The sequence below is a fragment of the Gekko japonicus genome, unplaced genomic scaffold (genome assembly GCF_001447785.1).
Source record: "Gekko japonicus isolate JY-2015 unplaced genomic scaffold, Gekko_japonicus_V1.1 scaffold337, whole genome shotgun sequence".
Taxonomy (NCBI): Eukaryota; Metazoa; Chordata; class Lepidosauria; order Squamata; family Gekkonidae; genus Gekko; species Gekko japonicus.
Genome location: NW_015175365.1, coordinates 1,063,111 through 1,087,083, shown reverse-complemented (window position 1 = coordinate 1,087,083; position 23,973 = coordinate 1,063,111). Strand labels below are relative to the sequence as shown.

General features: G+C 40.8%; 1 protein-coding gene across 1 annotated transcript in view; it reads left to right on the top strand.

The window, feature by feature from the left end:
- PRKDC (protein kinase, DNA-activated, catalytic polypeptide) overlaps nt 1-23,973 on the top strand; it is a 141,213-nt gene that overhangs the window by 86,434 nt on the left and 30,806 nt on the right. Inside the window, exons 61-72 of the mRNA XM_015425442.1 lie at nt 113-244; nt 2,535-2,714; nt 5,630-5,841; nt 8,371-8,509; nt 10,166-10,354; nt 11,393-11,617; nt 13,864-13,972; nt 14,433-14,544; nt 15,765-15,954; nt 19,345-19,519; nt 19,671-19,861; nt 22,316-22,496. Coding sequence (XP_015280928.1) covers nt 113-244; nt 2,535-2,714; nt 5,630-5,841; nt 8,371-8,509; nt 10,166-10,354; nt 11,393-11,617; nt 13,864-13,972; nt 14,433-14,544; nt 15,765-15,954; nt 19,345-19,519; nt 19,671-19,861; nt 22,316-22,496 — 2,035 coding nt within the window. The remainder of the gene's footprint in view (nt 1-112; nt 245-2,534; nt 2,715-5,629; nt 5,842-8,370; nt 8,510-10,165; nt 10,355-11,392; nt 11,618-13,863; nt 13,973-14,432; nt 14,545-15,764; nt 15,955-19,344; nt 19,520-19,670; nt 19,862-22,315; nt 22,497-23,973) is intronic.

The window sequence follows — 23,973 nt, the reverse complement described above, 5'->3', positions numbered from 1 at the left end:
GAATGTGCTTCTTAAATTCATTCCTGTTCACTTGGTGATAACTACTACAAACTATCCTAAATAAAATCCATATTAATTTTGTTAGTTACTGTAAACTTATCAATGATTTCAGGAACTGAAAACTGAGCTGAAAATGAAGCACGATGCTCAGGTCACTCTGTATAGGAGGTACAGGCAAGGGGATCTCCCCGACATCCAGATTGAATATAGCAGTCTGATCACTCCTCTGCAAGGCTTAGCACAGGTATGCAATCCCATGTGTTTAACTGACCAAATACAGTTTTTACAAAATATGTTTTATAAACCTGCTCCAGAACACATTTACCTTCTGAATTTTTGACTTTTGATTTGAATTGTATACAGATTTCATTCAGTCACCCTGGACTAAAGTGTGAAATGTAGCATTTATCCTACTTAAATGAACACTGTTGTTTCATTGCAAGCTGGAGTGGTTGCTGCTGCCAAATGTGGTAGCAGGGGTTGCATCAGACTTTCTGAAAGGTTGTTTTGTGACTTCTTGCCTCTATTTAACTTTGCATGCTGTATTATGGGCTCTGCCATTTACCGTTTTCATAGTAGTTCTATGGAGGAAAGGAAAGATGTGAGTGGTCAAGGCCTTACAACAAAGGTTCTCATGGGACTTCCGGTTTTGGCGGGCTGATGGCGGTCGTTTCCCTAGGGTGCTCCTGGTGGATGATCCGTGGACCAGCTCACTGAGAGGGGGTGCGAATGTACTCACTCCCCTGGGACTCGTGCGATGAGTCCCTTGCCATGGGGCACCGAGGGTCGCCTCTCTGCGAGCACGCTGCCAGCAGATTGAGGCTTCCCTTTGCCCTGAAGGTCTCTGCACTGCGTTCTCGAATGGGACCAAGCTACGCATACCAGGACAAGTGCTTGGAGGTACAGCGTTAAAATCCTTACCTGGCGAGATCTGAAGGACCAGACGTTGAAGAGTGAGTTTGTTAAAGCGAGAATACCAGAAAATGAGCGAGTCCCCGTTTACTAAAGCAAGGGGGGAGGGGGACTCTTCCCCGGAAAGAACAAAATAAGCGAAAAAAGAAAAGCCACTGTAGTAGGGATGGAGTTTTAAAAGGTAATAGACTGTAGTTGAGAGACCCCAGGAGTTAAATAAGCGTTTGGGCAAACTTTCGTGACTTTGGCAAATTTTGAAAAAAGTAAATATGCTTTAAAATGGTGATCGTGAGGCAGCAGAAGCAGCAAGCAAGATCCAAAACAACCATAGACTCTTTCAGACTGCAAGCTAAACCTTTGCCCTCTGCTGGCAAAAACGAGTTACTTTACAAGAACTGTGTTATATTCTGACTGCTATTTTCAAGGGACTGTGTTCACATCGGAGAAGCGACTAGCCTTTGATCATAGGGACTTCCAATATTAAAGAGGAGAGTAATAGTAAGACTAAATGGTGGGGCCTGTATATAGTCGACTAAGCGAAGCTGTAAGCGATGGGTATGTCATACTCGAAAAAGTCTAACGGGCAAAAGGATGGATAGACTCTCTACAAGTTTGGCTCTTAAAAGCAACAAATGGAATGATCCCCACGATTGAAGGCATTAATTTAAACGGATTACAGTAATTGAAAAAGAAAAAGAGACTTTGTTCTGAGATTACCAGTTCCAGTTTCAGCAAGACAACGCCACAGGGAAAATGTTTAAGACGAATGAAGATAACAGCGTGGGAAGAGAAATTGACTGCGTTATACTTATTGAGGGAAATATGATTACTAATTTGCTTTAAATGAAGGAGGGAAAAATGTAAAATGAGATGCCACTGTTCTTTGAAATTTGTTCTTAAGCGAATTAGCGATTTATCCTGTAATGCTCTCTATATAGTCAGACTTGATGGTTTGTTAACATAATTGATGATGATAATTGACCACTCTCAATGTCAAGAAAAGCAACTTGTTAAGCTAACACCTTTATAAGCAATGTATGACCTCCAACTCTTGGGTTTTTAGTGGGTTTTCTTTTCTTTCTCCTATAGTATTAGATTCCCTCCCTAATTTTGTTGTAGTTTTTAGAAAATGCAAAAAAAAAAAGTTCTCATGAGTTGTCCTTTAGAAAGCCTGCTGCTTTACATAGCATATAAATTGCTTATTTTATATAGCAGCATGTCTACAACATGTATACAGCATGTAAAACTTGATAATTCATTGTAGAAATTAGGGGTTTTCTTTCAGACTTGAAGTAATTGTTGTATATTTAGATCACTTTTTTGCCATCAAGTTGCAGTCAACTTACAGTGACCCCATAGAGTTTTCAAGGCAAGAGACAGAGTTGGTTTGCCATTGCCTGCCTCTCTGTAGCAATTCTGGTCTTCCTTGGTTGTGTTCCATCCATGTACTATCCAGGGCTGACCCAGCTTAACTTCCAGTATCTTGCAAGATGAGGCTAGCTTGGGCTATCCAATAATGTATTGCAATGTATTGCTTCTTTTTCTCTTTGCTGTGGAAGTGCCAGTGCAATAGTGTTGTAAACATTTGTCCTGAGACTTCCTGCTTCTGTTCTTGATTACAGAGAGACTCTACACTGGCCAAAGTGCTCTTCAGCAGTTTGTTTGCTGGAATTTTGGAAGAAATGAGAAAATCTAAATCTCAGTCAGAGAAGAATAGCATCATCCAACAGCTGGTGCAGGACTTCAATTGCTTCCTGACCACATCTGTGTTGTATTTCCCACCATTCATCGCCTGCGTCCAGGTAGGGGGGGGGGAAATCACTTCCGTCATTTTGAAAGGCAGAAACTTTAAGAGGGACCAGTGTAGTTGTAACACTTCTGAAACTATCATCATGGTTTTGAATTTGGAATGGGGCCCAAACTCATACCTGGTTTCTAAACTGAGGTTGAGGAGGTATCAAAGGTAACATCACACTTGGGTTAAGTAAGGTGTGAGGAATTTAAGAGCAAGAATGAAAGGATAGAATCCCACAGCCCATTCCTAGTTGATAAACCAAAGCTAATGTCTGGGAGCATCACATCTGGGATTAGCCCGAAGTTCTCTTCCTACAAGGCTCCGTTCTTTCCCACAGATAGTTGCAGAATTCATTGCTTGCCTGTATGAGAATCACTTGACATAATCACCTCCATGTTCTTAAGATCAGGTAGTGGTGCCTCAGGAGTCTCCAAAGGAATCATATTTGCTTTTAAGACAGGTACTGTAGAGCATAGGAAGAGACATCTTTCTCACACAACAGTACAGGCTTTGAAGCACTGTGCTTCTTATATTCTTTGAATTCTACCCAGTGGCTTGGGTTCCTGTGTTTAGCCTTTGCCTAGTCTTCAGGCTGATTTGAGATGTTAAGACTGTGAAACAGAAATATATTGATTACCAAAGAACATAAACGAATAGGGGTGTGCAAACTTTTTTAACCAGTATTTTTCAGTTTGGGGCTATTGGACCCGAAAAAATTACAGGAGTCCTGAAAAATCCCAGATCTGAATACCAGTATAGTATTCGGATCCAGGATTTTTCAGAAATTCTGAAATTTTTGGGGTCCAGTAGACCAAGACCAAAAAATGCCAGTAAAAAAATACCAGCCCGATCCTGGGATGGCTTCGCTTCTTCTGCAGCCCAGTTTAAACCAGTTGGCAGGAGAAGGCAGCACAGAGCTGCACCTGCGGGGAACTATTGGCTCCCCATAGGCACAGTGATCCCAGCTGGGCTGCCCTCTCCTGCCACCTGGTTTAAACTGGGCTGCAAGAGAAGCCAGCCACAGCTAAGGCGGTGGGGAGCTATCAGCTCCCCACCACTCCGGCTGATCCTTGGGCTGACATCTGCAGACCCTTTAAAGTTTAAAGGGACTGCATAAACTGAGAGGCTGTTTTCAGATTTATCCGAAATTCCCGAATATATCCTGGATTTTCTTGGGATTTTTTTTTTCCTGAGAAAACCTGGATACGTTTGGGAAGCTGAAATATACTGGGAAAATACTGATAAGGTATTTGGGGGGAACATTTTTGGCTTGGGTAGATCTGAAGGCATACCCTTATAAACGAAAGGGAAGGGGAAAAATTTGTTACTATAAACAAGCACCAGGACTTGCTTAGTTCTCTTTTTTGGTCATTTATCAGTTTTTATTTCTTGTACAAAAAAAGCTGTTTGATGGTTGCCAAAGCAGCCCCCTGGATCCTCTGCACAGAGTCTCTGGTAGTGTGGGTCTTGGCCAGATGGTCGGTGAACTCCTGGTAAGGAGACGTGTGAACACGGTCTCCTTCCCAAAGGTCAGGTAACTGTACGTCTTGGAGATGGCATCAGAGGTGGCCTGGCAAAGTTGCTGAGGGTGGCAGTGCAGCCCCTGGAGAAGGTATAGCAGTCATCAATCCCAGCCATCATCATCAGTTTCTTGGGAACTGGGGCAGACACAATTCCAGTACCACGTGGTGCAGCTTGCTGATCATGCTTAGCCAAGATAATGGCCCCACGAGTTGCAGTGGTGACTTCCTTGGAGCATTTGACTCCAGGGCCAATGTGGCCATTCTAGTCACCCATGGCAACAGAGGCCTTGAACCTGGTGCACTGCCCGACCCGGGTTTGCTCCTGTACAGGGCCCAGGAAAAAGTCAATGATTTCAGACTCCTTGATTGGAAGAGAAAAGAGGTAAATCTCTTCCAGAGACTTGATTTTCATGTCTTTGACCACGGCCAAGTTTTATCTTTATCTTCAGCTTTTCCACCACAGGCCCCATGGCCCCATTTGCATCCTCTTCCATGGCCCCATGCATGGCCTTGGTCACCACTGCCATAGCCTCTTCAGAAGCCCACTCTGGCAGCTCCACCACCACCGACTCCTCCTGCCCCTCTCGCAGCACCAGCGTTGTCTGCTATTTGGTGTTTGATAGACTAGATGACTTGCTTAGTTCTTCTGATTCAGCTGGTGATACCCGTGATAACTTCAGTAGAATTATGAAACACTCAGTGCCACTGTATAAGTTTTAGTTTAGTGTATGAATAAATAAGACAAAATAAGACAATGTCTTAGAATTGGATAAGATTTTCCCCAATGTAGAGGGACTCTCTTAAAGTGGATAATAATGCAGAGGGAAATAGTGTCCCTGTAGAAATCTAAAAAATAAAAGAAAATTAGACCCAGAACTTTGGTGCTGACTGTAATATTTCCCTGACCAAATGCCATGCTTGTACAGCAACTGATGTGTACAGAAGTTTATAATGTAGTGTTTTTTTCATTTGCTGCTTCCTCCTACTAATACTGTGCTATTCCTAGTGGAGGAATACCTGTGCATCCGGGAATTTGACAGTTATTGGTGGTAGTTAAAATAAATCATTGGGGCTGCAAATTAGCTGGAATTTTGGGCGTAGTGTTGTACTGGCTTATATAAGAGCCCTCTGCATGTTGCATGTCTCTAGGGCCAAAAACAGCCACACATTTAATTTCCCCTTGTTCTGATATTAAGATGTTGGGCATTTCCTTGTTCCCCTTAGCAGGAGCCAGTAATAGGTATCAGGGGTGGGGAAATGCTCAATATCAACATCTGAATATGAGTAAGTTGTCCTAAACGTTATGGAGAGGAATGGGGGAATTAAACATGTGGTTGATGCATAGTGTTCTGGCCCAAGAAAGCATTTCCAATAGCTAATTATAGCTTTGCTGCAATAGGAAATGAGTTATCAGCACAAAGAGCTGCTGGACCTGAACCCTTCCAGTGTGAGTACCAGCTGCTTAGCGAGTTTACAGCAATCTGTGGGTATCCTGCTTCTTGAGCAAGCTTTAGTTCACCTTTCTTCTGAAGAGGAGGAACCACCTGCTAAAAGAATGCGTGGAAAGACAGATCTTTCTCCAGATGTCATTCGATGGATTGAACTAGCCAAGTAAGTTGTTCTTGTTTACTTTCAGTCCTAGTTTAGAGATGAGTTCCAATGGGGTCTGAACTGGTGATCACTGACTAGGAAAGAGACCTTGGCATCACAGTGTATAGCTTAGTGATATTGTTAGTTCAGTGTGCAGTAGCAGTGACAAAGACAAATTCTATGCCGAGGGTCATTAGGAAAGGATTGAAGACAAAACAGTCAGTATTCTTATTTATCTGTAGTGTACCTGCATGAGGCATAATGTACAGTGTTGGTTACTGCATCTAAATAAGTGTATCACAACTGGAAAAAGGTTAGAAAAGGGCAGCCAGCACTGATGAAGAGTTGGTGCACCTTCCCTATGCGGAAAGACTATTTGTGGCTTTTCCGTTTAGAGGAAAGATTACCAAGAAGGAACTTGATTGTGGTTTATAAAATTATGCATAGTCTAGAGAAAGTGAATAGAGAACACTTTTGTCTCAAAACTGTAGTACTAGAACTTGGTGACATCCAATCAAGTTGATAGGAGAGTTGACTGAGGAAAGTACTTTTCCACAGAACTTCTAGAATTCACTACCCCATGATGTAGTGATGGATATTATCTTAGATCAGGGGTCCCCAACCTTTTTGAACCTGCAGGCACCGTTGGAGTTCTGACACTGTGTGGTGGCCATGGCAAAAATGGCTGCCACAGGAAGTGAAGCCAGCCACAAAATGATTGCTGCAGCTTAACTTCAGTCACACAGTGAAGATCCTTGTGTTGTGCTGACAAAGCAAGGGTTGTTTTTTTTAAAAAAAACCCTACAGTTAATCAGATCTCTTAATGGCCAATCAGAAGCTTTGCTGGGCAAAAGGCCTATCTGGCCCTGCCCACTTCCTAAAACATTTGGAGAGCACCAAAAAAAGTGTTGGTGTGCACAATGGTGCCACGGGTACACATTGGGGACCACTGTTTTAGAAGGTGTTAAAAAAAGGCTAGACAAACATTAACTCTTCTGTTAGGTTCCATTTTATTCATGTTAGGTTCTGTTTTATTTATGATGACAATCATATGGAACCTGCATATTTAGAGACCAAATATGCCTGAATTCCTGTTGCTGGAGACAAGCACAAGGAGAGGCTGTGGCCTCTGTGTCTTGCTTGCAGGCCCTCCAAGGGCATCTCGTTGGCTGTTATGCAAAACAGGATCCTAGACTTGATAGACCACACTGGGGACCACTGTCTTAGATAGTGTTAAACTGCCTTAGATGACAGCTAAACAGGGCCTTCCACCAGGCCTTCAGTCAAGGAAACACCTCCAATAACAATTGGAAGGTATAGAGCCCTGTCACCTAGTTTCCACCATCTACGGCCTGTGCTTGCAGCATATACATAAATAGATCAGTGAACTGACCATCAAGACAGACCACCAAATATATCAACATGACTGTTACCACCATCTTTTTTAATGTATTTATTTATATTTTATAGCATATACATTTCAATCCTGGAAATACAGTAGTTTTTGAGTCTATTTTTCCAGCTTGATGTCTAACCATGAATACACTCTAGCCCATTGCTTAAATACAATTCTTCATCAATGTTCCCTCTAAGCTATGGAGTGTTGTGAGCAAAAATTCTACTTTGTGAGCTACTGGCATTAAAGTTGTGAGCAGGTGATTTGGCTACTGCATAAATTGGTTTGGAGCCCTCCTTCCTGAGCGAAGACAAAAATGTGTGAGCCGGAGGCTCAAAAAACGTGAGCTAGCTCACACTAACTCAGCTTAGAGGGAACATTGTAATCTTCATCTTTTCCTTGCAAAACAACATTTAATCTATCCATTTCTGCTAATTCCAACGATTTCTGAGTTATCTCTTCTCTTGAAGGTGTTCTCTGTGTTTTCCAGCATTTAGCCAACAAATTTCTAGCTGAAGTTAAAATATAAGTTATGTAGAATTCATTTTGTTTATATCCATTAGGTATCATATTCAACAGGTAAATTTCTGGTCTTAAGGCTAATTTAGTGTTTAGTATTTCCATTATTATCTTATGTATTTTATGCTAAAGGTTCTGGACATTCCCACATCTCCACCACATATGATAAAATGTTCCCACATTGGTTTTACATTTCCAACATCTATTTGATATTTTCGGATAGCATTTAGATATTTTATCGGGGGACCAATGCCATCTGTGAAACATTTTATAAATGTTTTCTTTATATGATATTGCTCCCATAAACTTCGTTGTCTGCCATATTTTTGACCAATGTTCTAGATCTATACTATGACCTAAATCTTGCATCTGTGTAACCATCGTTGTTACTGCCATCTTAAGCAATATTATTAGCATAGATCTGTACTAGCACTTTATGACAATGACTTGTTTTAGAAGGTTTTATGATTCTTACAATTGTTAAAGTTCAACTGTGTAGAAATTTTGTATTAATTTAACTTATTCATTCATAAGTTGTATTTGTTGTTATGAAAATTATTCTCTTTATTAGAAATCAGGATAGTAATGTCTTCTTGGTAAGTTCAGATTTACCTTTGATGGTGTTCACTTTCTAGGCTTTATCGATCTGTTGGAGATTACGATGTCCTGCGGGGTATCTTTAGTGGAAGAATTGGTACTAAAGAAGTCACTCAGAAGGCCTTATTAGCAGAAGCAAACAGTGATTATGCTGAGGCAGCTAAACAATATGATGAGGTACATTTTATGCTTTATAAAACATCTTATTTTCAAGTGACTGAAGGGAAAAAAAGAAGTAATTGCTCAGGCTCAGTGTTGATTTTTAAAAAGGTTTCCAAATCATAATTTTCTCTTTTTGACTAGGATAGTTGTCCTAATGACTAAGGGAAATGAAAACATGGAGTGTGCATGAAGAAGTAGACTGTAATGAAATTCTGTGGAGTGCTGCCATTTCATGCCCTTTAGTCTTCCATCAGGGCAAACTAAAGCAGAGTCAAACCTTTGTAAGCCCATCGATTTCAGTGGATTTAGAACAGGAGTGTCAAACTCATTTGTTATGAGGGCTGGATGTGACGCAAATGAGATGTCGTTGGGCTGGGCCATGTGTGTCATAAGGTAGTGGAGATATAAACTTTATAAAGGACGCAGACAAACACAATTAAAGGTTTTTAGAAATAAAACATGCTTAAAACACTAGCACTCTTCCAAAATTTTGTCTATACAGTCTCTGATAACTGACACATGTGCTCTGAAATATTGCATCAATATGTCTGTGCAGTAACAATCTTGAGTATGCTGTTCAGGTGTGTATCTGTAAGCTGCAAACCTACTTTTGATTTATTGACATTTATTACAAAAATCTCATGCTCAGTGTCCTAGCTTAGGACCCACAGGAAAACATGAAATGGCTGAGCATTGCAACCTTTTGTACATAAGTTGCTTCATGTGCTGATCAAGAACCTGAGAAGGCTTCGTGTTTGTCCATAAAACTATACTCTTCCCCAGAGAAATAACTACAACTTCCTACAAAGGGGGTGAACTTGGTCTGGACACACACACTCAGTCTAATCCACCTTACTGGCTTGTTGTTATTCCTCCTCTAAAATAGTTCACATTGCTTTCCTGATGAGAAAGACTGGATCATGAGGGCATGAAAGGGGGGGGGGGGGACTGAGTTGAACCCAGGAGAGCCCTGGCATAAAGAGCTCAACGAGACACACAGAAGCTCATACCGTGAACAAAACTTTGTTGGTCTTAAAGGTGCTTGGTAATCTTCCATGCGATTGAAGCAGCCCAGCAAAGCAAACTCTCCCTCATTCCTTCCCTCCCTTCAGGGAGGAGCCTCAGCCAGTGGAAGGAAAGAAAGATTTCCTTCCCTTTTCTCCTGCAGCCTTGCCAGGAAGCAAGCTCTGGCTGTTCCCTCCCTCCCCCTGGGAGGAGGAGGGGGAGGAGCCTCAGCCAGTTCTTTACCAGACTCTCCCAATCGCACAGGAGAGCCTTGCCTATCTACTGTGCGATTGAGAGAGACTAGTAAAGCAAACTGTAACATGGCGGCAGCAGCAGAACTGCAAATGAAAGTAGGAAGCAGCCAGGGCCTTGCAGGCCTAATTGGGGTCCTCCAAGGGCCTGATCTGGCCCATGTGTCACATGTTTGACACCCCTGATTTAGAAGGTTGTTTAAGGATTGCCGAATAAGGCAACTCTACTGGTATGGTAAAAGGCATACAAACTTTGAGAAATTACTGGAGGAACTGCTTTGAGCCTCCTTGTATGTAGAAACAGAAAGGATATAAATAAAAATTCATCTTGTAATCTTTGTGCAGACTGTAAATTAAAGTGTGCAGTGTTGCTACCCATTTATCACTAATGCATTATTCCTCTTTGCTCCTATAGGCACTTTCTAAGCAAGACTGGCCTGATGAGGAACCAATAGAAGCAGAAAAGGATTTTTGGGAATTTGCTTCTCTTGAGTGTTACGACCATCTGACAGAATGGAAATCTTTGGAATATTGTTCCACTGTTAACATTGATGATAAACAGCCCCCAGACCTAAATAAAACTTGGAGCAATCCATTTTATCAGGTTTGAAAAAAATATATTTGCCTGTACAGTTTCTAGCTTTACAAAACTGTATTTATGTATTGTACCATAGTGTTTGAGTCAACTTCTTAGACCCTGTTTGTGTGTTAAGCCAAACTGCAGAGCATGCAGAATATATGCAATTTATCTCTCAGTACTCCCCCCCCCTTTCTTGGGGCAAACAGCAACTATATGGAAAACAGGGTAGGTGGGAGGGCGGGGTATAAATGGAATAAAATAAATAAATAATAAATAAGTTAAGCTCCACTGCCACTGAGAACAAACTGGCAGCCTTTACATTTGAGTTCAAAAGAGAAAAAAAGTCAGGAGATCAGTCCCAGATTTCACCTGAGGAGAGGTTTCAGTCAAGCATTGGAGATGTAAAATCTCCAGAAAATTTAAAACCATGGGGAAACACCCACCCCCCATCTCAACCTTGAAAAATTGAGATTTGGAGGAAGGTGAAATATGTACAATACAAAGGTGGTTTTAAAACACATTGCAGTTGTAGGAGTTTTTTTCTAGTGCTCCTCAAAATACTTTTAGGCTCAGCTAAAATTTGTCCTAACAAGCATTTCACTTATTCCACAGAAAAATAAAATAAAATTTAAAAAATCCATGGGACTTTTATTCAGTGCTTCCCCAAATTTCCAATTTTTCTATTTTTTTCCCTCTGAGCCTTCACATCTGTATGTAGTATTAGTCTCTGGTTAAAATGTTCCACTGTGTGTTTTAATTAATGTGTTTTAATTATGACATATTTTAAATATTTTGTATTGTATTAGTGTTTTGTTTTGGTGATACGATTGTTAGCCGCCCTGAGCCTCCGGGGAGGGCGGGATAGAAATGTAAATAATAAATAAATAAATAAATGAAAAACAACTACATTTGAACTGCATATTGTCCGAATACACTTGTTAAAACATCAGTCTCATAGATCATAGTAACAGGTTCTGCATGACTTCCATATGGTTGTAGGCCAAAAGCAGCATGATGTGCCAAAAGCAGTATTCACTTTCACCGTTCTGTCCTCCCTTGTAGGAAACCTATCTACCATATATAATTCGCAGCAAGCTAAAACTGCTCCTTCATGGTGGTGATGACCAGTCCTTGTTGACATTTATTGATGAAGCTATGAAGACAGAACAGAAGAAAGCTTTGATAGAAATGTACTACAGTCAAGAGCTGAGTCTTCTCTACATTTTGCAGGATGATTTTGATAGAGCCAAATACTACATTAGTAATGCCATGCAGGTGTTCATGCAGGTAACATTCAAGTATATCTGATGCAGTTCTCTAAAATCCGTGCAGCTATGGCATGTTGATATTAGTTAAACTTTCTTGCATTATCCATCTTGAGGAATCCTTTTAATATTTTTCTAACATCAAATGAAGTTTTTTAGAGGGGTGTTAGAGACACAGTTGATTGATTGTGATGGAGAAATTAGGGTTCAGTTGAAGGGGTCCAACTAAGTAAAACTATGTTCAGTAGAAGCCAAGTCTTTATTCAGTTGACCATGGTCAAGAAAAGTATCTATCTCTACGAAAGCTCAAGATGGTGACAACTTTACAGACAAAAGCATAGGCATATATAGGCTAATTGACATCAGGGTCTTGCAGAACGGTTACACCATTTACACAGTGACAATACTGCACCAAATCTAAACCAATAGAAAAGCAATCCATACTTCCTTCTTGACATACTTTTAAGAATACTGCTACCTTATCTATGGTACACTACAAGTGCAACACAAACTGCGGACTACTATAGTTTAAGAAAACAGGATCTATGTTAAAGGTTAGTTTGCCCTGTGAGGCGAGGAATGCAGTCTTTTGGAAACTTCAGCTGAAAACACAGATAACAGTGCTGACTCAGCACTGGGTCAAATGTTCCCCTCAATTCTTTACTTGGCCTTCACAGACATGGCTACACTGTGGCTCATTCACATTTCACCTTTTCCCCCTTCAGTCGCTGGCTTTTTATATTTTTATATATTATAATAATAATAATAATAATAATAATAATAATAATCTTTATTGTCATTGTACATGGTACAGTGAAATTAAAGGTGCATACATTCGGTGATCTACAACTCACACAACCATTCACAACCATCCCATAACTCCCTTAAGGTTCACATTGCAACTTAAACCACCAATGTCACCCAAATTCCAATTTCATACAGCATTTAAAGCAATAATAGCTCTCGAATAAAAACTATTTTTTAATCTGTTTGTCCTTGTTTTAAGTGACAATAATCTTCTGGGCTGTGATGATAACTCTCTGGAGTGCTTTCCTCTCCACAGCTGGCCAACCAGGCACAGACGCAGTATGTTAAAATGCTCTCTATTGAGCAACAATAGAAGAACATCAGTATTTTCTCACTCAAGTTATTTTTCTTTAAAAGTCTGAGAAAAAAGAGCCTCTGCTTGGCCTTCTTCACCAGAGCAGTGGTGTTAGCGCTCCAGGTCAAGTTTTGCTCAATAATCACTCCCAAAAACTTAAAAGTAGCCACCCTCTCTACACATTCTCCACCAATAAACAGTGGCTGGATGTCCGTTTTGTTCCTCCTATAGTCCACTACCAATTCCTTGGTCTTGGTGGTGTTGAGAATCAAATTATTTTCCCTGCACCAAACACAAAGCTGTTCCACCTTGTCCCGATAAGCAAGACTCATCATTCCCAGAGATGAGCCCCACCACAGTGGTGTCATCAGCAAACTTGATGATGGTGTTACTGGGGTGGGTGGGGGTACAATCCTGTGTGTAGAGGGTATAGAGCAAGGGGCTCAACACACAGCCTTGTGGAGAACCGGTATTAAGGGTAAGGGCTGTGGACATATAGGACCCTACTCTAACCTTCTGGGGGCGGGCTGTCAAAAAGTTCAAAATCCAGAAACATATGGAGCTGGAGAGTCCAAGGCCCTCCAATTTGGACACTAATCTATCTGGGAGGATGGTATTAAAGGCAGAACTAAAATCCACAAACAACAGCCTCACATAACTCCCCGGCTGCTCCAGATGTGACAGAGCAGTATGCAGAGTATTCACAATGGAACTGTCATTGTTCTCATCATTGTCTTCCTCACTTGTTGAGGGTTCTGTATACAAACTCTGCCATACACTGCAGAGTTTGCATGACTTTCCTGTAGGTACAAGCTCATGTCTTAAGATCATGGCCTTAAGTATCATCTTTTGTTCCCCATCTATCTCTTTATAAAAGAAATCCAATCTGGATTGCGTTCTGAGGAACTCAAAAGCTTGCACACTGGTCTGTGTAATTTGGATTGGTTTTAGTAAAAAGTATAACATGGATTTTTTTCCTTGAAGGGTTATGCTGTAGTGACGTTGGTGCAGTCTTCATTTCCATGGGCATGAAAAGGGTAAATTAGGTTGCTCTTTAAAATTCTGACTCTTTGAAATTGTCTGGGCGAAATGATGTCAGCGGGGAAATCATAGCACATAGGAAATATATTGGCTAGCAGTTCAAAATGTATTATGTTTTTATACAGAACTATTCCAGTATTGATTCAGTGTTACATCAGAGTCGACTTACCAAGCTGCAGTCAATTCAGACTTTAACTGAAATACAGGGTTTTGTCAACTTTATAAGCAGATCAGGTAACTTTATTTTTCTTTTTTTATGAGATGCTTTTGCATAGGTTTAGTAGATACATCATTACCATTGACTTTTAAGCTTATAACAAATTTAAGTCCAGGTCCAATGTAATCTGGTAAGGTGTCATCTTTTCTTAATGGGTGATGTTCCTGTTATCAGCTTTTTTGATCAGTTGCTTCTGATTCAGAGAGTTACGGTACAGGAAGATTAGGATGCTTTGAATCTTGTGTCTGCATCAGAAGCTGTTTTTTGTCAAGCAGGAAACAGACAACAACAGATTCTAGTGAGCAGTAAAACTGATTTTAAAAAATAAACAATTATGCAATTGTCTCACTGGTCAGAAACATTGCACACCAAATATTTAAGTAAAATCTGGTACTGTCTGTGCTAGTTCCTCAGGGTTTAAACGTCTTGTCCTGCATTGTCTGGCAGTAGACTTGATTTTTAATTTTTTTAACAAAGGTAATATAGCTTCTCAGGCATCCCTGAAGAGACTTATCAGTATTTGGATGAGCAGATATCCAGATTCCAAAATGGATCCTATGAACATTTGGGATGATATCATTACAAACAGGTAAGTGCTTGCTTAGTTAACTGTTACTCAGCTAAGAGTTTGTATATTTGCTTGTTCCTGGAGAAATAAATAGTTCTACTTAGAGGTGTGCAAAAAAGAAGGCATTTTTCAGGTTCAGGTATACTGAACTCAAAAAATATTGGTGTTTTCCGACATTCCAGAATCCCGGTATGGTATTCGGATTTGGGATTTTTTGGAAATCCCATTTTTCCCACAGCTCCGTAATACCCTAGGGGGACCATTATTTCAAAAGAGGGAGTTTTTCTAAATTTAAGGAGTTAGTCTAAAGGAGTTGCAAAGAGGGTATGTTCTTGAGGATGCTTGGAAGTTATTTAAATCCTCAATAATTAAAGCTCAGATAGAATATATACAACAAATCAGGAAAGTTATCATGAAATCTATGAGGACACCAGCATATTGAATGAGTAGGGTCAAGAAGGCCATAACAGGGAAAGTGACTTCTTTTAAAAAGTGTTGGTGTTTCTCAGATGAGGAGTAGAAGAAGGAGTGTGAGCCCTGCAAATAAAAGAAAAGAAAAGAAAGCTGACAATAACGAAAGTGGAAAAAAGAATGTAGGTTTGCTAAGAGTATTAAGACAAACAATAAATCTATCTTTAAATACATCAGAAGCAGTAAGGTAGGTAGGCAATTGCACTGTTAGGTGAAGTAATGAAATGATTGCTAAAGGGAGATAAGGGAACCAGTAGAGAAAGAAATGACCAGTTGTTACTTTTACGCATGCTGGAAGTGCAGTTTTCACAGAACGTGTCTGAAAAACTGTGTTAAATAGAGGTGATGAGGTGAAGTTTCAGAGCTGACAAATCACTGGATATGAATGGCATGTACCCAAGATCAAAGAGTTCAGTTATTTAAGAGTTTCGTTATTGTCAAAGGCTATAGAATTTGAGGCTATAAAAAGATGACGAGAGCGGGGCACGTGATAGATGTTTATAAAAGTAACACTTTGAAATATTGGTTGAGCGGCGGACAGCAGCAGGGGGAAGCTTTGTCCTTTGTACCTTTCTGTTAGACCTGCTGGCAGCATCTGATTGGCCACTGTGAGAAACAGGACTTCAGATAGACCTCTGGTTTGATCTTATGTTCTTACAATATTCCCCTCCAGCTTGCCTTATAGAAAAGTGTGGTAAGGAATGAAATAATCTCTGTAGTCATAGTTACACTTCGGTAAGCATTGTGTTCGTGTTCTTATTTTTGTGTAGATGTTTCTTTCTTAACAAAATTCAGGAGCGACTTCCTAATACCCACTTGGAAGACAGTATGGAAGTAGATGGAGGAGGAGATGCTAATGACAACATAGAAGGGGGCAATGAGAAGGAAGACATACATTCCATGATTAGAAACTGCAAATTTAGCATGAAGATGAAGATGATAGAAAGTGCTAGGAAACAGGTGACTGTCCTGTTTTACTACCTTCTAATTTGTTGCAAAAATCATAGAAAGTAGATTTGGATAAGACCAGTCAGAGAAGTATATGACTAATAATTTCCTCGTACATTTTAAGTGCTTTGAGACATCCGTTCTTACCATAATTGCCTTCAAATTTAGAATGCTAGAGAGGCCTTTCTAAAGGATAACGTCTTAATTATACATTAATCTGTACTTCAGCAGTAATCTTTGAAATTCTTATTTGCATTTTTTTACTCTGGATTTTTTTAGCTGCTGTGAGGTACCTTTAATAAGGACTATTGTGATTGCTCCTTCTTATGGTATGCTGTGAATCAGAATGATGTGAGGGATGGGATGGGGGATGATTTCATGGCTGGAGCTTCCTTCCTGCTCTAGGTTGGGAAGTTGAAATTTGAATGAGATTCAAATCTGTTCTGGCTCTGTGGATTTTGTTTACTCCTTCCATTCCATGAACAATGACAAAGTAAATTACTTGAACACATGAATATGTCTTGTTGGTTTCAGTGGCATGTAGCATGTGTGTAAGACATTGGAGGGGCAGGTTTGGACTCAAGCACATTCTGAGCTTTGAGTAGTAGTTCAAGCAATCTAACAGCCAGCATGGTGCAGTGGTTAGAGTGTTGGACCAGGATCTGGGAGGGACCAGGTTCAATCCCCCCAGTCAGCCACTGAAGCTCACTGTGGGATCTTGGACCAGTCACACACTCTCAGTTTTAACCTACCTCACAAGCTTGTTGTGAGGATAAAATGGAGAGAGGCGAATGATGTATGCTGCTTTTATCTCCATTGGGGCAAAAAGCAAGGCATAAATGAGGTAAATAAGTAAAAATAATAACAATGCCTGTATCCTGTACATAGTATGGACATTACTTGTGCTGAATAAAACAACGTTATTGGTGAAATCTGGTTAAATGGAAGATTACAGAAATGCATATGGTAAAATCACCTCCAAATCTTTGGCCAGTATGTCTTCCTGCTATGAGAATAAAAGCAATTGTGACTTGTTAGCAAGTAGCACTTCTTCAAACCATATTTTTTGAAGTGTAGACCTTTTGAGTTGGATCCAACCAACTTTTCTGCTGGAGAAAAAGAAAGAAAAGATCGTCTTTGACTGCCCAAAACGGCCGTGCTACGATCATGGTTACAGGGTGTGCAAAAGCCATGTGGGATGGGGGCTGTAATAAGGAATGGGATTATGTGATACTGGGTGGGAAAAGTTGGCTGAATCCAATACTTTGCTCCTTGACAACTTTTGTGCATAGAGTACAAATCACAGGAACCCTACTGCTTTTTATTCTCTTCTTTCTCATCTCATGGGACCACATGTCCCCCTGATTTGGCTTCCTTTTTTCCTTTTATACCCTTGGAAACTCATTGGTTCTCAGATCTTGAGCAGCAGAAGGTGCTTGCTTCTTTTTTGTTGTTGTTTTTGATGCAAGAGCTAAAAAGACTGAGAGAAATTTTGCAGTTGCTGGAGTATACTTATTGCTGAGCAAAAGAGCCAGGGTTTCCAGAGTATAGGGGGATGGTTGGTTGATTAAAGGCTTAATATAGTGATCCCTTATATTCTCAAAGAACATGCATTCAAGCAGGGCATGGAAGAATGTATCTATCCTATTAAGGCCACAAAGGCAGATTTTGTCCAAAAATCTTCCCTGTAAAACCATTGTAGGAATAATATTCAATCTTGCAAACAAAAAATCTCTAAGGTAACGTGGGATGGTAAGATAGTACATATAGGGGGGTATAGAAAGACCAAAAGATAGGGGTGAGCAATCTCAGTGGGCTCTCAGGATCAGACTACTATAATAAATTTCTAGGACACACTTTTTGATCAGAGAAAATGCTTTGGATTTGCCCATCTCAAAAATATCATTAATCGACATTCCAATTATCATAAATTTCTCATCTAGGGCTTTAATCCAAGTTGATTTGTGGGTATCTCAATTGAGAATGGCTAACAAACCATCTTTGGCACAGAGCAGTTTTAATCTCAGTTTGAAGGCATAAAGCCATGCCCTGGCTTCCAAGGATATCTGTCCGAATTCTGCCCACAATACAGCATTTAGCAGGGAATATTCAGTATTTTCCTTAAAAATTGGGCTAAGGGTTGATTGATGTTATCGGAGATAGCTTTAATCCAAATAGCTGAACCATAAAGGATGAGGGGAACCACTTTCAACTTGTGCTGGCACTTGCACGTGGTTTAGCTTTATTAAGCCCTGTTCTAAGTTGGGGGTCCAAGACAGATCTGCTGAAAACAAAATCCCCAAACAGGAGAAAGTCTTGACTTGTTCAGTATTAGACCCATTGATAGACCATTGAGACGGGTTCCATTTTCTGCTCTTGGTGAAAACTAGGATCTTAGATTTCAAATGGTTAATCACCAGGCTTTGTTGAGAGCAATACTTAGAAAAAGATTGCAAGGCCCTTTGCAGCCCGACCCTAGATCAGGACAAGATCACAGCATCATCTGTGTAGAGCAGAATAGGCACCCCAATCTCAGCTAGTCTTGGTGGGTGGCAGCAGTCATTAAAGATTGTTGCTACATCATTAAAATATAAATTAAACAAAAAAGGTGCCAACAAGCATCCCTGTTGTACTTCCCTTTTCCAAATTAAATGGATTTGTTAAATTCCCATAATACCCAAATCGTACGTGGGCAGTCGAACCTGAATATAAATGTTGAATGACTACTAGGAGTCTTTTGTCCATAGTAGTTGGATTAAGTTTGTTGCACAATCTAGGGTGATTTATAGAATTGAAGGCTCCCTTGAGATCAATAAAAGCTGCATATACATCCTCCGTAAAAGATGAGTATTTCTCGTCCAGGTGTTAAAGAACTAGGCAATGGTCGCATGTCGAAAAATCCCGCCTAAATCCTATCTGTTCATGTCCCAATAAGGTTTTTGATTCCATCCAATCCAGATAAGCAGAGTATAGCTTTCCTAAAGAAGAAAGAAGGCTGATTGGTTGATAACAGCATGGATCACTTCTGGACCCCTTTTAAAATATTGGGACAATAACAGAATGTTTCCATAAATTGGGAATTTGTCCAGTGCTGTTAGTGAAAATTGGGGCCAGAACTGTGGCCCATCATTGTGGATCAGCCTTAAATAGCTTGTTAGGGATTAGATCAGAACCTGGGGCTTTTCCTAGTTTTAATCCCTTGATAAGGCAAATGACCTCCTTCATTGATACCTTGGACCAAGATGCTGTTACATCAAGAGGAATAATACAGGGTGTACTTGGTGTACTGGCACTAGCACTGGAGAACAGCTTCTTGCAATAGTTGTCCCCTGTCAGAGGGGCATGCCACAGTTGTTGTTAGCAGTGTCATTGAGCTTTTTCACTTTTGTCTGTTTAATGCAGAACAGCTTCTCGGTAGCCATTAAACTTCTTAAGGACCTGCACAGAGATTCTAAGACCAGAGAAGACTGGCTGGTGAGATGGAACCACAGCTACTGCCGCTTCAGTCACAGTCGCAGCCGGAGCCAGAGTAATCCTGAACAAATCCTTACAGTACTCAAAACAGTTTCACTACTAGGTAATGTGATTTTGTGTAGGTTTTCTCTGATGCATAATGTAATCATGCTCTATTAAAAAGGATTTTTAATGTAGTTCTACGGATATACAATATTTGTATCAGAATGCCAATTTTATAATGTAATAATACTATATAATATATGGTCTAGCAGATGAAGCCAGCTCTGGCACCCTGAGCAAGGACAGGCTAGCCTTCCGGAACCAGAATCTTCTCCTGGGCACCACTTTCCACATTATGGCCAATGCCCTTTCCAAGGATCCAAGATGTCTTGAGCAGATTGTGGAAGAAAAAGCAAGAAAAGTCTTAGTGCTTTCAGGAGAAAAGACTGATGATATTGGAAAGGTGAGAAGTTGTTACACATCCCTGTGGTGATCAGGAAGGCCCCCTCACCCTGCAGACTCCGTAAAACAGAATTGTTCAGGAGGGCATTTTTGTAAACGGCTGTGCAGGACAATCTTTTTGGCTCACTATAAGCCAAAAGTCAAGGAAGGAAAAGCTGGAGGGGGAAAAAGTGAGATGATAGTAATGAAACACTTCCTCAGTGGGTTAAGAAACTTCACAGAACTTGGCAGCAGCCAGGGTGGTGGGGGCATCTCCTCCTCACTGAACGCCGGCTTCCCTCCCCATGCTGGTACACCAGAAAAAAGATGATTGCAGAAAAAGTTTAAGAGCTCTGGGCTCCTCAGGAATTGTTCGTGTCCTGCCCACTTTGGAAAACCCCTTTTTATTTACACCATATTCCTCCCCAAACCTGTTGCTGGGTCTTTTCCTCTGGTCTCATTTGAAGGGTTCCCCCCCTTCAGTTTCTAGATATAGTAGGAACGCCCTCTTTCCTGTCCATTCCCACCCCCACCCCCTTTGTCCCCACCCCTTCCATCCATTACCTGGATCTCTGATTGAGGAATGAATGGCCACAGAGCCCTAGTTCTTCTCAGGATCAGTCCCTCACACTTAACGTCTGCAGCAAAACTCCCACCAGGAAAGGTTCGTGCAAAGAAAACAGACCTCTCGTCCCCCCCCTTGCAAAAAAAATCCAGCTTGGAGGAGGAGGAGTTGGATTGTGGATCACAGTTTAGTTGACTTTTGCTCTGTGTGAAGGTACCAAGGGCAAATGGCCTTCCCAGGAGGGCTTTAGGACACCTCCGCAAAGGCATGCAGAACCCACAGCCTCTCATCCCCGATCGCTTTGCTTTTGGAGGGCTGCCTCTCAGAATACGGAGTTCCTGTGCAAAAGGCACTTCTATGTGGAAAACTGGGAAACTGCATATAATGTGTGATAGGCATGGTGGGCACAGAATTCTGTGGGTTCCATATGCATGGGCAGAGGCATCATAAAGCCAGCCACCACCAGCGGGCTCACTAGTACTGTGGCAGCCCACAGGGGCACGTACAGCAGCCACACCATCGGGACTTGAGAGAGGGGGGTGTCAGTTGTCACTTATACCCAGAATTAAACTTCGTTGGTCTTAAAGTTTTATTCTAGGTATAACCTTTCATGTGCACGCACAGTTCTTCAGATACAATGAAATGGAAATTACCAGTCCATACATATAGGTAGAGGGTGAGCAGTAAATTAGCGTACAGCATAGTGAAGATGTTTAACAGATTCAAGGATCAAACAGGAATAACAAGCTTAGTTTATATGGTTTCGATTTCTTTGGGTTTAATTCTGGGGGAAAGCACAGTGAAGTAAATAAATATGCCAAAATTGGAGTTTGACAAACAGATGTATCCTTAACTGTGGAATGCAGGGTCTTAAAGGTGCCACTGGACTCAAACTTTGTTCTGCTGCTTCAGACCAACACGGCTACCCACCTGAATCAACTCGCTCACAACTTTAATGCCAGTAGTTCTTTTGGCTCACTAAGTAGAATTTTTGCCCACAAGGCTCCGCAGCTTACAGGGAACATTGCCCCTCATCTCTGAAGGTGGGACTGTAACTGGCACGCTGTATCCAAACAGTAGTTTTCTGGTCCTAAGCTATTTAGAGCCTTAGCACTGAATTGTGCCCAGAAACAGATAGGGAGCAATGCAGATCTTTCAGCACAGAGGGGGTGTGTGGTCCTTGTATCTAATGCCTGACAAAGCCTGAGTTGAAGTTTCTGGCCAATTTTCAAAGGCATCCCCATGTAAAGTGTTTTCTGGTTTCTTCATGGTTTCTGGATGGTATTCTCCTTTCCACTGAATTTGATATCTGACTAGGCAGAACCACAAAGACCCAGAACAGTTTACCTACATGAATGCATATCAAATATTACATTTTTGTAATATAAATTCCAATTCTAGATTAAAATGTTCCATTACCCCCTTAAATATGATAAGATGTGAGTTCAGTTGTGACAGTGGTTTCCAACAGTGGCCAGTGTTCGAGATCAAAGCATGATAGAAATTCCCATCCTTTTTTGAAATCAAAAAATTTTGTTGGAAATATTCTGATTCTGAAGATAACTAAAGATATAATTTTCTTTAATAGCCATTTATGACCTTTTTCTGTGTTTTGAGTAGTTTTTTCAGTCAGAGCTGGCAGCAACAGGAGCAAGGGCTCACTTTTCCAGTTGAGGGGAGTGTCCACTCCCCCCCCCCCGTTCTCTCTCTTTCTGCAGCCATTTTCTATTTCTGTGGGCAATTTCTGTCTATTGACACTGCGTTTTTCTTCCCACCTTTTGTGTGCATTGGTGGCTGCATCAAGAGTATTTTGTACCTATGCTTAGAAAACCATATAGTAGACAGGTGTCCTTTGGAATGTTAACACTTTCTCTTAAATGTTTTCCTTGGATATTTTGTCTCACGCTGTAGGTTATAGCAGGTTTGAACACAAGGGCATTCCAGTGTTTCAGCAGTGCAGTGAGGAAAGCTGAAGAAGAAATTCAGTCCCTCTCTTTTGACCATATAAACACAAAGAGCATCATTGATGCTTATATGATATTGGCTAATTTCTGTGACACTCATCTCCGTAAGAAAGAAGAAGGCTCAGCAGGTGAGTAAAAGATTTAGTGATTCATTCCAGTTGCTAACTGTGCAGAAGATAGATGGGGAAACATGCATAATTCAGGCCAGATTCATGCATAAATCCTTCTTTGTTCTGACATTAAGTCACCCCCATGTCAGTTTTACACAGTGAAAATGTTGACACAAGGTGAGAGTTGGTGTAGTCATGGCTTGGTTGAATTTTGGCTTTCACGATTACTCTGGCATGGTAAATATGAATTCTCTCTATGTTCAGGATGCAAGTAAAATAACTCCATGCAAAACTGACATAGTAAAATCAACCCATGAAGCTTTCACTTCATGGACAATTAAATTGCAGATTAATTTTAAAGTAGCTGCCCAATGCAGTACAGCAACATTCAGATGGATCCCTTTCAGCCAGCATGTGTGTGAAGCAGTCTCTTTGCCATGCTTTGCATGACACTTACTGTTCCCTTCTTTGCTCTCATGTGGAAAATCTGGTTAGAAATGAACTCCAGTTATCTGTGGCAAAAAATTGCATGAGAAAGGGTTAACTGAAGATAGTTTCTCCCTCCAAAATCAGGATTATGAAGTAGAATTTAATCCAAGTTTAGAATCCTGGTTTGTTGGGGGGAAACCAACTCTTTTAGCCTGTGCCACCTGCATTTAGAAGTCATTTCTAACCAGAGTTCGTTTCTAACTGAGATTCTCTGTGGGAAGGAGTACAAACATTGACTTTAAAGTGACATTCTACTGAGCCATAACTACCATTAAAGAAGTTGGTAATGAAGGGCAATGCCAAGGAATGTTCAAACTATTGCACAATTGCACTCATATCACATGCTAGCAAGGTCATGCTCAAGATCCTCCAAGCTAGGCTTCAACAGTACGTGGATAGAGAACTGCCAGAAGTACAAGCTGGGTTCGAAGAGGTAGAGTAACTAGAGATCAAATTGCCAACATTCGCTGGATTATGGAGAAAGCAAGAGAATACCAGAAAAACATCTACTTCTGCTTCATTGACTATGCTAAAGCCTTTGACTGTGTGGATCACAACAAACTATGGCAGGTCCTTAAAGAGATGGGAGTACCAGACCACCTCACATGTCTCTTGAGAAACCTGTATAAGGGTCAAGAAGCGACAGTTAGAACTGGATATGGAACAACTCATTGGTTTCGCATAAGAAAAGGAGTACGACAAGGATGTATATTGTCACCTTGCTTATTTAATATATATGCAGAGTACATCATGCGAAATGCTGGCCTGGATGAATCACAAGCGGGAATTAAGATTGCTGGGAAAAAGATCAACAACCTCAGATATGCAGACGATACCATTCTAATGGCAGAAAGTGAAGAGGACCTCAAGAGCCTCTTGCTCAGGTTAAAAGAGGAGAGTGCAAAAGTGGGGTTGAAGCTCAACATCAAAAAAATTAAGATCATGGCATCCGGCCCCATCACTCCTTGGCAAATAGAAGGGGAAGTCGTGGAAGTAGTGACAGACT